The sequence below is a fragment of the Triplophysa rosa genome, linkage group LG4 (assembly GCF_024868665.1).
Source record: "Triplophysa rosa linkage group LG4, Trosa_1v2, whole genome shotgun sequence".
Taxonomy (NCBI): Eukaryota; Metazoa; Chordata; class Actinopteri; order Cypriniformes; family Nemacheilidae; genus Triplophysa; species Triplophysa rosa.
In genome coordinates this window covers 15,325,034-15,340,139 of record NC_079893.1, presented here as the reverse complement: position 1 = coordinate 15,340,139, position 15,106 = coordinate 15,325,034, and the positions used below count along the sequence as shown (strand labels likewise).

General features: G+C 45.6%; 1 protein-coding gene across 1 annotated transcript in view; it reads left to right on the top strand.

The window, feature by feature from the left end:
• pcca (propionyl-CoA carboxylase subunit alpha) overlaps positions 1-15,106 on the top strand; it is a 244,348-nt gene that overhangs the window by 64,226 nt on the left and 165,016 nt on the right. The window contains exon 9 of the mRNA XM_057330928.1: positions 12,598-12,692. Within this exon, the coding sequence (XP_057186911.1) occupies positions 12,598-12,692 (95 nt within the window). The remainder of the gene's footprint in view (positions 1-12,597; positions 12,693-15,106) is intronic.

The window sequence follows — 15,106 nt, the reverse complement described above, 5'->3', positions numbered from 1 at the left end:
GTGACGGACCACAGCCATACAATTATGAGCCTGCAATGTGGACAAAAGAGAGCAGGGACAGGCCAGGGTTAGACAAAATGTCCAGAGGAGACTGATTGAGTTGTGGTGTGAGGAGAATCGGTTGGCGAACAGGGCAGGTGTCTTCGTGAGAAACCAGTGTTAGCTTATAGATACATACAGTGATATGTAACAGTGCTCAGATCACAATATTGCATATATTATTATCATGTATCAGCCAATAGCAAAGCTAGTATTAGTTATCTATGAGTATTGATACTTACAAATACCAGACACTTATAAGCGTTGATCAGTCGTACGTCACACACGTTAATATCCCTACACACTAACGTTACATGATATAGCGGTTTCTCATTACCGCAGGAGAGAGATAAACACGTTTTGTTTCATAGGTGCTTATGTGGGAAATGCGTGACCATGGTCACAGCTGAGGACAGTCAGTGCTGCAGGGAGTTGGATGCATACTGGGCCTTAGTGGACAATGTCACCCCCACACTTGATATCCAGTGCCTGACTCTGCACCCAGGTTTTGAGGCTTGCTGTCTGAACCCATACGTGCTACAGATAGCCTATATGCACTTCAGACAGGAGCATGGACCACTCCAGGCCAGCAGACATGAGTATGTTTAGTGCAGACTCAGATAATTTATTACTCTAAGCCAGGGCTAGTCAACTGGCGGGCCAAATGCGGCCCGTCAATCATCTTTACCTGGCCCGCCTTAACATTTCAAATAAGTTGAGAGACTTTAAGAACGGTGTGCTTTAATGCACGTCCTCATGAGACGCCACATCTTTAAAAGTCCAAAACGCTGTATGCATTCAAAATGAAAGTAATTCCCGCGGCTCATAATGTTTTACGTCTTAAGCGATTTGATCGGTCAGTCCAAGAAACTTAATGTTATTTACAACGTTATAATCAGCAATGCATTGCGCAGCCACAGGCAATCGGGCGATAGGTCGCGTTCTAAAACGCGTTTTGTGCCCTTGAAAGTAGGCTAACTGTAGGAAGGGTACACCACGTGAACGGTTGTCTCAGATAAGGGGAAAACGGTGTTGTTTTTATTACTGCATTCATTATGAATAATGGCTATATTTTTCGAAAAACAGCTGTTCATCTCCCCCAGAACTCGCACACTATACAAAGGATCTGCCCTATAAGTGCGTGGGGCACATGAATGCGATCGGAATTCACCCGAAGATGTGATAATAGCGTTCAGTTTCTTGCACAGATCAATTGATTCGCTTTATAAGACGTGAATGTAACGTCACAAGGGGCAGGGATTACTTTTGTGTTGAATGTATTTGCGTTTTTTACTTTTATTGTTTTAACTTTAATTAATTCAACCAAATATCTTCATAAATATCTTCTTGAAAAAACAATGCCACCCACATCTTGGATGTACTGGAGGACTGTGGGTGAGTAAATTAGTAGCAATTTTTGGGTAAAGTAACGCATTAAGGAATATAAAATAGTTAAAAATACAATATCCCTTTTAATTTAATATCATGAAAAGGCACAAATACTGGATGCAATATTTGTGTGCATGTTTTAATCATGGCCTATAAGGAAAAGCAACAAAAACAGTATAAAAGGAACAAAACGCAATAAATAACAGAAAAAACAAAATAACAGAAGAAATGAGAATATGGTAAAAAACTGGCCCGCATCCTATTTATACTTTTGGAATCTGGCCCTCAAAGAAAAGTAGTTGAAGACCCCTGCTCTAAGCTAAATAACTGTATGTATTAATAAATAGAAAATTAAAGATTTTTATATTAAAACAATATAATTCTGTTTCTTATTTACAAGTTGTCTATATTGACGTTATGACTACATATGTCACACATTTTAATGCCATTAAGAGAATCAATACTGATATTTTGTCCCTATCTCCAGACAATACCGCTACACAGCATACAAGCAAGTTGTCCGCTGGGCCTACAGCATTCTAGGCAGGCACATTAGGAAGACCTTGCCTTCATGTGTTGGTCAGCCATTAGAAGACAGTTTCCTGAAGGAGGAGGAACTTACAAAGGTTTTAAATGGCCCCATTTTGGTTACAATCAGTGAACGCTACACACCACCGTGTTTTTCGAAGCAGATGCAGAGGTGAAGTCCCGTCTCTTCACCTGCACAAAACGCACCCAGGCACGGAAGATACCACCGTCCTTTTTGTTGTTAGGAAACCTGTGGACACGATATCCTGACAGGATGGAGTTTGTGCAACCTCCACAACACAATAATTTACCATGACGATGATAAATTAAAATACAATAACTAGCAAAAACACACTGACTCACGACCGCTCCTACTGGATACCAACCTACTCTGCACTGAGCCAAGGCAAAGCGCGATGTCGAAAAAAAAGAAGGTCAAAGAAACTGTCACTACTTCTACTAAATTTGTGCACTCGTGTCTTGAAAAACTTTTTAAATCCGGCATTAACTTTTAATATGGTATTTTTTATACAAGGTTATATATTCATTCTATTAAAAAATCTACTTGCAATATGCACTTTAATACTGCACAAATGTATTTACATATACTGTGGTTCACGAGTTCGCCTTAGCAAATAATTAAATAGGCGGCAGTTTAATTTAGCAGTGAATATTGTATGTGTATTTGGCGTGCTGTCCGGGGAGAGGGCTCCGGGGTCGGCATTCTCTCCCCATTGCACTCCCCATTGTCCGGTGTTTGCCCGAACCCAGAGCGCTTCCCCCAAAATATGCAACTAGCGTGGGACAGCAGCCAAGGCTGGGCGTTATTGGCCCCCAAAATATAGCAGAGCTTGAGGCTGGTGAGTTGCTGTTCTTCACTTAGAGTAGAGTCGCAGCTGAGGCCCCTCCCCAGATAAAGGCCCCTGCTGGGGAGACACTGCTGCGGCAGTGTGAAATACAGATAAAGGCCCCTGCTGGGGCGACACTGCTGCGGCAGTGGGAAATACAGATAAAGGCTCCTGCTGGAGAGACACTGCTGCAGCAGTGGGAAATACAGATAAGGCTCCTGCTGGAGCAACACTGCTGCGGCAGTGGGAAATGCAGATAAGGCCCCTGCTGGGGCGACACTGCTGCGGCAGTGGTAAATACAGATAAGGCCCCTGTTGGGGCGACACTGCTGCGGCGACGGGAAATACAGATAAGGCCCCTGCTGGAGCGACACTGTTGCGGCAGTGGGAAATGCAGATAAGGCCCACTGCTGGAGCGACAGTGTTGTGGCAGTTTGGAAATACAGATAGATAGCAAGTGGGGTAAGGTGCCTTGCTCAAGGGCACCTTGGTCGTTGCCCGTCGGCGTTGACCTCTCCATTTAACCCGACCCGTAAGTAGTGAACACACGCACTGCAATACGTTAACACACGTGTACCCCAAGAGGAGGGCAGCTGTCGCTGCAGTGCCCGGGGGCACTGCTGCGGCAGTGGGAAATACAGATAAAGGCTCCTGCTGGAGCGACACTGCTGCAGCAGTGGGAAATACAGATAAAGGCTCCTGCTGGAGCGACACTGCTGTGGCAGTGGGAAATACAAAGAAAGGCCCCTGCTGGGGCGACACTGCTGTGGCAGTGGGAAATACAAAGAAGGCTCCTGCTGGAGCAACACCGCTGCGACGGTGGGAAATACAGATAAAAGCCCCTGCTGGGATGACACTGCTGCGGCAGTGGGAAATACGGAGAAAGGCTCCTGCTGGAGCGACATTGTTGTGGCAGTTTGGAAATACAGATAGATAGCAAGTGGGGTAAGGTGCCTTGCTCAAGTGCACCTTGGTCGTTGCCCGTCGGCGTTGACCTCTCCATCTAACCCGACCCGTAAGTAGTGAACACACACACTGCAATACGTTAACACACGTGTACCCCAAGAGGAGGGCAGCTGTCGCTGCAGTGCCCGGGGAGCAAGTGGGGTAAGGTGCCTTGCTCGAGGGCGCATCAGTCGTTGCCCGTTGGCGTTGACCTTCTAGTCACGGGTCCGATTCTCTAACCACTAGACTGTGATGAGAGACGCAGGGAGTGGGTGTGTCGCTGTTAACCAAACGTGTATGCAATAAAATTATGTATGTCTTCGAATTGCTGCGCGCCTCTATATATGCCAAAAGCGATTTATGTCCACGGTGTTGTAGTTTGTGTCTGGGGTCATATGTCTGAGATGTGACTGCGTATGGGTTGAGCGGACGAGAAACGAAAGAGTTCTTGTGCTTACAGCATTGTCAGAAATACTGATACATTCCACAGTTTCTGTCATTTAGGTGTAACGACTGCGTGGGTTGTTTTTAGCGAGACGTGAGTGGGAATGGCACTAAGTAGAAAACGTATTCGCGCTGAATACGTGGTATGGACAGGTTGTAGTTAACCGGCAGTTACTCTTGGAAGCACCGTTTATGTTTACTATTCTCCAGTAAGCCTATGTTCTGCTCGCTGCTGCTCACTGAATTAATGCCGAGAAAGTGCGCTCCCGTGCTGGCAAGTGATGTATCATACTTTCGGCACAGCCGTGGCGACACAGAGAGAACAGAGGATAGGCTAAAGATAATTTCCGGAAATAGAGAGATTGTCCTGCTTTGCCTATCAGGGGTACGTTTCCCAAAAGCATCGTTAGCCAACTATGGCCGCAAGTTCCGTCTTTCCGGCATGGTACAACGATTTAGGTGTTTTCCGATACCATCATTCCAATGCTAAATAGCAAGCAGCATAACAAGTTGCGTGGTTGAAATTACCGGTCTGGAGCTGTGGTTAGAAGCATAGATCTTGGTGTTATGATGTGTAGGCTTGCGTGCATCGTGCTTTTAAGCAAATAAGCAAGCAACATGTAGTGCATTCTTTATGCATCATTCTGAATGTATATGAATTCAATTCATTCATTTAAAGTTCTAAAGTTCCTTTAAAGTAGTCAGATGATCTAAAAACGGTTACTTCTTGTTCAATAAATATACATGACACTTGTGATGAATTAAACCCGCTCGCAGTCGCCTCGATGAATGGTTCCTGCCGGGGCACCGTCAGACCCCTCGCCAGCGAGCTTCACCATTCTTCTCGGAAGTTCACGAAGAACTTACCAGGTCATGGCGCGCCCCCTATTCGGCTCGTCTATGAGGCGAGAGGACAGAGGTTACAAGAGGCTGCCTCCCCTCGATGAGTCGGTGGCCGCACAGCTGTGTCCGCCCACAGCCATTGGATGGATGGCGAAAGTGACCCACCCATCTAAGCTGTGTAAGACGACTTCAGTCCTCGCTGGACTCTCATTCTCGTCCGTCGGCCAAGCGGCTTTAGCGCTCCACTCCACGGCAGTGCTCCAGGTCCTCCAGGCCAAACTCCTCCAGGGAATGGATGAGTCTGGAAACGACCCCGCCTCTTTCAGAGAGCTGCGGAGCGCAACCGATCTCGCACTACGTGCCGCCACGGCCCAGGTGATAGGCAGATCCATGGCCAGTCTTGTGGTGCTCAAGCACCACTTATGACTGATGTTTACGGAGATAAAAGAGGCTGACAAGGTCCCCTTCCTCAACGCTCCGATCTCTGCCACAGGCCTCTTCGGACCTGTGGTGGAGGGCTTCGCAGAACACTCCACGGAGGCACAGAAATCTTCGCAGGCCATGAAACACTTCCTGCCGAAATGACCAGGCTACAGGTCCTCGTCCGCTCGCCCGAAGCCAGTGCCGACTCAGCAGCCGGTGAAAGCCACACCCCCTGCTACACAAACGGCGGCGAGAGCGGAGACTCATCAACGCTCTCACTCGGGAAAACGCTTCCCTCACTCTCAGTGCCAGGGACCTCGGCCGAAGATCACGCTTGACCCTGCACCTCAGGCGCAGTGTGCGCAGACTCAAGTGAGGAAGAGGAAGGGTCTCGCTGCGGCTGGACCTCCTTCCAAACGAGCTCTTTTGTGCGCCCAAGCGCCCCGTTCAATTCCGGGTGCCAGCGGAAATGTATTTTTCTACCCTGTTGTGAATGTTGGGCCCATTCTAGTGCCCACACAACCAAATGCTGTTATAGCCAAAAATGTAATAACACACAAACCTTTTCAGAAAAAGAACAACCCTCCTTTTACACTTACCACGGGAGTCAAGCCCCCACTAGGCGGCGTACCTCCCCAAATCATTCAACCCCTTGCCACACGGGCCAAGGCATGGCAGGCAATCCCTGGGGTATTGGATTGGGTTCTGGGGATAGTATAGCGCGGCTATACCCTCCGCCCCATCCTCGATCTCAGACATCTGAACCGCGCCCTTATGAAAAGGCGTTTCAGAATATTTTCCTTGAAACAGATCCTCTCGCAAATATGCCCAGACGCATACTTCCACATCCATATGCCCCTCGTCACTGACGATTCTTGAGATTCACTTGCAAAGGGGTTGCATATCAATACACGGTCCTTCCGTTCCTGGCTCCTCGCACTTTCACGAAGTGCATGGACGTGGCTCTATCCCCTCTCAGGCCGAAGGGAATCCGGGTTCCAAACTATCTCGACGACTGGCTTGTTCTAGCACAGTCAGAGGACGAGCTACGGTCCCACAGAATGCGCACTGGCTATTAGGCAGCTCGCGGCCTCTTTCAAAATGGGAACTTCACGCCCCCTCAAAGCGTTTCAGAAGATGCTGGGTCTCATGGCCTCCGCATCTCAGGTACTGCAGTTAGGCACCCTTGGCATGTGACCGCTTCAGTACTGGCTGAAACCGAGAGTTCCACCACACACTTGGCGTCTCGGACGCCTACGTGTCTGGGTGGATCGAGTCTGCTTAACTACCCTGGCTCCCTGGAAGTACCCCCTTTGGCTGGAGCAGGGTGTGCCCCTGCGCACGACATGCAGACAAAAGGTGGTCACGACAGATGCATCCAACACAGGTTGGGGGGGCTCTGTGTGATGGCATGCTGGCCTTCGGCCACTGGTCAGATCAGGAAAGAAGCCTGCACATTAACTGCCTTGAGATGCAGGCAGTATGGCTGGCTCTTCACACTTCCTGCTGTTCTTACGGAATCGTGGTGATCCCGTAAGAACGGCAGGAAGTGTGAAGAGCCAGCCATACTGGACACAATCGTCATACTGTCCGACCGGACTAAGATGTGGCGTCTTAGTCCAGTTGGACAGTATGACGATGGTGTCCTACATAAATCGCCAGGGAGGCCTCTCTTCGAGACACCTTTTTTCCCTGGTACTTAGTCTCTTGGAATGGGCCGAGTTCAATCTGCGCGCACTGAGAGCAACACACGTGTGGCCAGACTGAACCAAGGAGCGGATATGTTATCTCAAAGCAATGTCCCTTCAGAAGAATGGACGCTTCACGCCCTGTCGGTTCAGAAAATATGGGAGGTCTTCGGCAAGGCAGAAGTCGATCTTTTTGCCTCAGAAGACAACGCTCATTGCCCAACTTACTTTTCGAAGGACAAGGACGCCTTGGCCCACAACTGGCCCAACCGGCTCCTCTATGCTTTCCCTCCGATCGCTCTCATACAGCAGATGATCAGGTGGATCAGAGAGCAGGTGCACAAAGTGCTGTTCGTAGCCCCACTCTGGAAAAACTAGCCTTGGGTTGTGGAACTGTCTCAGCTGCTGATAGCAGCTCCGTGGCCGATTCCCCTGAGATGGGACCTCCTCTCTCAGGCAGACAACACGATCTGGCAACTCCAGCCTGAGCTGTGGGCTCTGCACCTTTGGCCTCTCGATGGGAGCTTACGGACCTCCCCGAGAGTGTCATGAACACGATCTCTCAGGCTAGAGCTCTGTCCACAAGACGGCTCTATTTCCGTTTAGTGGTCTGTCTTTTCCGCCTGGTGTACAACCCGCGGCACAGACCCTGAATTCTGCGACATATCACTGATACTGTCTTTTCTGCAAGAGTTGTTGGACAAGGGTCATTCCCATTCCATGCTCAAGGTCTATGTGGCAGCCATTCGGCTTCCCATACCCCGATAGCAGGCCAAACAGTGGGTAAGAACAACCTAGTTGTTCGTTTCTTGAAGGGTTCCAGGCGGCTCTGCCCTCCTCGCCCCCTCACTGTTCCCACATGGGATCTGCACACAGTATTGAGAGCTCTGAAGAGCTCTCCCTCTGAGCCTTTGCAGTGTGTGGACCTCTGTTCCCTGATGCTTAAAAACGCTCTGCTTCTAGCTCTGGCATTGGTTAAAAGCATGGGCGATTTACAGGCGCTCTCTGTGAACCCCTCCTGTTCAATTCAATTCAATTTTATTTATATAGCGCTTTTCACAATGTGCATTGTTCCAAAGCAGCTTTACAGGAGCAAATAAGAAAAACACAGAAAGGTAAAACACAGCACAGTGCATAGTGTTTATAGACCAAGCAAGATCATTATAATAAATAATATCTAATAAATAAAAGAATAAATAAATAAATAAATGCAGTCTCCCGGTGAGCAAGCCAACACTGCACTGCNTGTTCCAAAGCAGCTTTACAGGAGCAAATAAGAAAAACACAGAAAGGTAAAACACAGCACAGTGCATGGTGTTTATAGACCAAGCAAGATCATTATAATAAATAATATCTAATATGAATAAATCTAAATGAATAAATAAATGCAGTCTCCCGGTGAGCAAGCCAATACTGCACTGCTCTGCTGTGGCGAGGAACCCAAACTCCAATGATGAATAATGGAGAAAAAAAAACCTCGGGAGAAACCAGGCTCAGCCGGGAGGGCCAGATCTCCTCTGACGTGTCATAGCTGCACTCAGTGACCCCGACCAAAGCCACCGAGCAACGTCCACGAAGAACAGGGAGAGCCCACGAGCCGCGACCCAGGAAGCCCCACCCGCCGAAACCGTGCAGGTCCAACCCGGTCCCATTCCGCGATCAACAACAGACAACAGAGGAACAACCAGGGAAAAGTAGTAATGGCATAATTAACTTTATTCCTCTGTTGTCCGACATCGACCACAAAACATGACCAACCAGACCAGACCCACAGACCTTCTGGGATGGAGCCTGCTGATAGGGGACACTCTGTTCTGTCATTGATTTCTGGGTACAGATGTATATATTGCGTAGGATTTTTTTTCTTTTATAAAGAAGACTTTTACCGAAATGCCCATAATGGGAAACTCCAGTGGGAGTGCGTGACCATAACTACATTTCTTAGTTCTGTCCTGTCTTGAATTTGGGCCTGAAGACTCTAGGGTGGTCCTCAAACCAAGGCATGGGCAGGCTACTTACCTAAGGTTCTCTCTACACCGTTTAGAGCACTGGTAGTGACGCTTTCTGCGCTCCCCTTCCCTCCTCTGAACAGGATCCGGAGCTGAACATGCTCTGCCTCGTCAGAGCACTGAAGGTTTAAATAGACCGTTCTTCCCCCTTCAGGCGGTCGAAACAGCTCTTTGTTTGCATCGGTGACCGCACCAAAGGGACCGTAGTCACGAAGCAGAGACTTTCTAAATGGATATTTGAGGCTATTACGCTAGCATATTCTTCTGTGGGCCTTCAATGCCCCACAGGAGTTAGAGCCCACTCTACTAGAGGTGTCGCCTCTTCATGGGCATGGTCTAGGGGTGTATGCGTAGCGGAGATTTGTGCGCCAGCCTGCTGGGCTTCACCGTCCACATTCACCAGATTCTATAGTCTGGACGTCCCGGCCTTGCAGGCTCAGCTCCTCTGCTTAACGGGCTCACACTATGGCGCCGGACTGACAGTTGCTTTCCAACCGCACTGGCACCAAGCACACTGTCATTGGGACGATGAACCGGACTGGGCCACCTCTTAGCTTGGCCCCTTCCACTACCTCAGGACTCCCCTGCTCCATACTTAGCCCCCGAGCCCTGGCTCTGGGGTAAACTGGCGTTATCGTTCCTCTTGTAGCCGTGCTACAATGCAGTACGAGTGAAGTATCAATAGGGAACATACTCGGTTACTAAAGTAACCTCGGTTCCCTGAGATACGGGAACAAGTACTGCGTTCCTAGCCATGCTTACAAGCTGCAGCTGGTCGTCGCTTCAGTCGAAGTAACCTGAGGACACTGCGGCGATGTGTCTTTTTATATAGCCATAAGCCCCACCCAGTTTGGCGGGCTCCATCACCATAGGTCCATGCAGCATCGCTTCCATTGGTTCAAAGTTTTACTTTGCACTAACCAATGACCGTGCAGTATTCACTGCATTATTAAAAGCGTCAGTCATAGGAGAAAAAGGAGTTTTCCCCATAGCGTTCTGCTACGTAGTACTCGTTCCCATATCTCAGGGAACCGAGGTTACGTTAGTTACAGAGTGCATTAACTTCGGTTGGACAGAGAAAAATTTAAGTGTTTCTCATTGTAAGGCCTATCAAATATGTTAAATAAGAAATTAACAGCATGGCAAATATAATAATAATAATAATACATATACATATACATATAATGTGTGTTTGTCATTTTAAAGTGAAAGGTTAGAATAGATGCTTTTTTAAAAGTGCACTTTTTTCCTGGACAACCAATCAAAGTCTTCAAAAGAACCTAGATACCTAGAAACGGGGACAGCCCTGCCTCCTCACTAAGATTAACATTTTTATATTTTCCTCGCTCTTAGAATTTGCTCTCAGATTAGTCCCGAATCACTCTAGGTTAAGATTCCTAGTTACAATATTTTAAACTAAATTAGGAGCTTTCTGAGAGGAATCTTAGAAGTTTTATGAATATGGGCAGCATAACATTGAACAGCGATAATATTTTTTTGTTGTTGTTGCTTTTCTCACAGTTTAGTGCCGCAAATTTGGTTTCTCTTACTCTATTGCTCGCCTTTTTTGTTTTGATCACATTTCGTTATTGTTATATTACCATTATGAAATTCCATGCAAATGTCAACCTTAAATGAGCTGTATGTAATAATTTTACTGTATTAAATCAAAACAATACCTTAATATGTTTGTAGACATTTAGGAAACATGCTAAGTTCATATATTGGTGTGTCCAAAAAACACTGCTATAGCCAGTTATTCCACTCTGAAATGTGCGTTCCATGGCGGAACGTCTGTTTTTGGTTTGCTCCGTGTGACCCCGCCCACTGACGATTTACCCACTAGTGTATTTCAACAGCTCGGTTGCCAGTTGGCGACAATCAAAGCATATTGCAGAAAACAAAAGATCTGGGTCAGAGATAGCAGATTCCACCCTTTCTGGTACAATTACGTTGCAAACTTAGAAAGAATTACCGATTTTTTTTTAAATTTACGAGGAGTAATATACCATTTTATTACGGTTATTTAAACGAGACAGCAATATGGCCTGTAAATGAGACCTCCGACGGACTGAACCTCTGAAACGAGCTGCTGATTGAGTTATATTTGCAAACAACAAAACCACTGCAAACGTATAAATGATCAGATAAACTTAGTGTAAGAGTTGATGCTTTCCATTACACTCCTGTGGAAAGTGTCTGGCAACTCCTGTGAGCGTCGAGTCTGAGGACGAGGAGGGGCGGGGAAAAACCCTCCCCACTATTTCGAATTTGGACTGCGATACCAAGCTCAACCGCTAGGTGTCAATGTTACATACGGCTCCTTTAAAGGTATAGTTCACACAAAAATGAAAAATCTGTCATCATTTACTCACCCTCAGATTGTTCCAAACTTGTATACATTTCTTTGTTTTCCTAAACATAAAGTAAGATATTTGAAAGAATGTCAGTAACCAAACAGATCTAATCCCTTATTGACTCCCATAGTATTTATTTTCCCTACTATGGCAGTAAATGGGGGATGAGATCAGTCTAAATATAAATATTTCAGACCTAAACAATTTGGTCACTGATAATGGACAATCTTTCTGATTGGACATATTAATTAAAAAATTTGATTTAAAAAGTTTTTTTTTTTTTCATATTTCCGCAAGCACTGAACATTCATTAACGTGAATGTTATTGCTACTACTATCTACTAAATGTCACTTTTCTTTTTACAATGGGTGGATGTTACAACAGGGAGCATATCTGTCATTCATTGCTTAATTAACATGGCGGATGCGGGTGTGTCGTCGAATTCAACATCACCTTCACATAAAAGGCAGCGGTTCACATGATTGCAGCCCCTTTTTACAGCTAATTTTGTGAAATTTTGTTAGCTATACTGTATCTTAAATGTAAAATAACCTGTTCTGTTTCAATATACCCAAGTGTGTTTAATATACAGGTTTGTGGCTCTTCATTTCATTTTTTAATACACCATTGTAATGTGATATTTACTGATCTTTTTTTTTTAGAAATATCTATAGGATTTGTATTAAATCTATAATAATTGACTTGAATCGAATCGAGAGCTTGTGAATCGGAATCGGCACATCAGAATCGATACCAGCGCTAATATTAATATATTAAAAATCAATAATATCCCTAAATTCTTATGTTTATTCCAATTAATCCCCACCACATGAAGCTTTTCACCAATTTCATTTTGGCAAATCTTGATAAGGGATATCACACATCTTTTTTTTTACATGGCTCTCCAATGTCCTTTCATATTAACCTGTACTATACTGTTTCGACATTCTGCTTACCACTTTAAGAGTATGATGTGATTTACATATAGTAACAACTGTAAAAATATTGTAAATGAGACTGTTTAGGAGGTGCTGCTCTATGGATGTTTGTGCTACTAGTTGCAATTATTTATGATGTTTGCAGGTGTTGGCAGACAAACATGGCAATGCTTTGTGGCTGAACGAGAGAGAGTGCTCCATCCAGAGAAGAAACCAGAAAGTGGTGGAGGAGGCACCCAGGTTTGTTTGAGTTATTTTACTGAAAAGTGAGCATTAAATGCAGGTAGGAGGAGAAGAAGGCTGTTTTCAGATTGGGCTCGTTTGCTGCGGTCCGAACTTGAGTGCGATTGTTCTCGGCGCCCCCTGCAGCATTGGTTTGGTTTCACACTCTACTTGATTCTGTCGAACCCTGGTATGTTCGTCTTACATCATCAAAAATGAGCATGGCGCATGACAGAAAACAGAACACGGGTCAATATATTGTGTTTTTATTAATTTGGTGCTATTATGCGCAGCACAGTAAATGACATTTGGATTTACTGTATGCGCGTTGCATGCAGACAGCTTTCTGCTGCTTGCAAACAGACTATTTTTAGGAAACAGTGGATTACCATTGACCTGCCGCTCTGATTCCACTCGTAACGCAGAAATATGACGCAGGATCACTCCTGCTCGAATCCAAGGTAAGTCATCAACACTAACATCTCTTACATGTGTTTTATTGAAGGAAATACATTGTAATCGGCTTAAACGCATGCGCAGGTCACTTTACTTCCTCATCAAGTGCGCACCCGGGTCCGTGTTGCTTTCATATTCATGCGAACTGCGCCACAGTTCCAGAGCAACCGAACTCAGACCACCTCGTATTGACTTTAAAGTTCTTTTAATTACTTATAAAACCTTAAACGGTTTAGCCCCTATCTACATAACAGAGCTTCTATCACATTACAACCCATCACGCTCTCTAAGATCTCAAAACTCCAGACTTTTGATAACAGCTAGAATAACTAAATCCACCAAAGGGGGTAGAGCTTTCTCATAAGTAGCACCTAAACTCTGGAATAGCCTTCCCGATACTATTCGAGGGTCAGACACATTCTCCCTATTTAAATCTAGATTAAAGACACATCTTTTTAGCCAAGCTTTCAATTAATGCATAGTTAATGAACAGCAGCTACGCTAATTATTCTCTTTCTGCCCCCGCCTCGGGATGCCCATTGGAGCATCCTGCCTGGAATAGAGATTCCGCCAGGCCCAGATGAACATCATATACCTATCCCCAACTAGAGATTACACCAGCTACATCTGAAAATCCCGTGCCATCCTCCTGCCAGAGCCTGAGGACTGACTGACCATCCCAGCTCCATCTCAGGCAATTCTATCACCACCCAAGAGCAAAGGGACCATCTGACCATCCCAGCTCAGACAATTCCATCCCCAACCAAGAGCAAAGATGGATTACTTGTCACATTAATGCTAAATTTACAGTACTTGGAATTTAATGCTAAACTTACATCACATGACAGCAGTTTGAAGTTATGGCTGCACTCAGTGACATTGATTGGAGGTAGCTGGGTGGGTGTTGTAGGGAGTGGTGGGGCTTGTTGGTTGTAGTTCGGGGCGTTTCATTTGTTGGGACTGTGTGGGTCTGGTCTGGTTGGTCTTGTTTTGTGGTCGATGTCGGACAACAGAGGAATAAAGTTACATTATGCTATTACTATTTTTCCCTGGTTGTTCCTCTGTTGTCTGGTGTCGATCGTGGAGTGGGACCGGGTTGGACCCGCACGGTTTGGGCGGGTGGGCCTTCCTGGGTCGCGGCTGGTGGGCTTTCCCTGTTCTTCATGGACGTTTGCTCGGTGACTTGGTCGGCGTACATCTATGACACATCAAAGGATTTATTCATCATTGGAGTTTGGGTTCCCCACCACAGCAGGGCAGTGTTGGCTTGCTCAACGGGAGACTGCATTTTTTTTTTTATTAGATATTATTTATTAGAATGATCTTGCTTGGTCTATAAACACCATGCACTGTGCTGTGTTTTACCTTTCTGTGTTTTTCTGTTTTTCTTATTTTCTCCTGTAAAGCTATTTTGTAACAATGCAAATTATGAAAGCGCTATATAAATAAATTGAATTGAATTGAAATGTACTTCCAGAGAAACTGGGTCAAACAGACCAAGTTTCGGCCTAACGCTCCTTTAGTCTGAGCCTGCTTTAACTTACTAGGGGGAGTTTGTAATAATGTGTAAGCATACCAGTGGTCTTTACATACAGGCCTAGGTGAGATGAGGCATGAGGCAACTTCCTTCTGAAAATAAAATAAAATATAAATAATAAATACAAATGATATACTGTATACAGGGGTGGGCTAAAGGGCTGAAGCCCCGAAAGTTTTCAGTAAAGCCCCAAATGTTTTATTACCATGCTGTGTATGAATCACTTAGGGACTGTTTACATTTTGCATCTTTTGCGCGTCGACCCATGGGCAAATGTGAGTGAACAACACCACTTTCCCTGCAGCTTCTGTTGCATAGTGAGTAAGACGCTTGACAATAAGTACTGAGTGCAAGATTGAATCCACCTGTTGCCGAACTACATTCACATCACATATCAGATCATACAGGCATTTATTTTCAACAAAATGAAGAAAATACT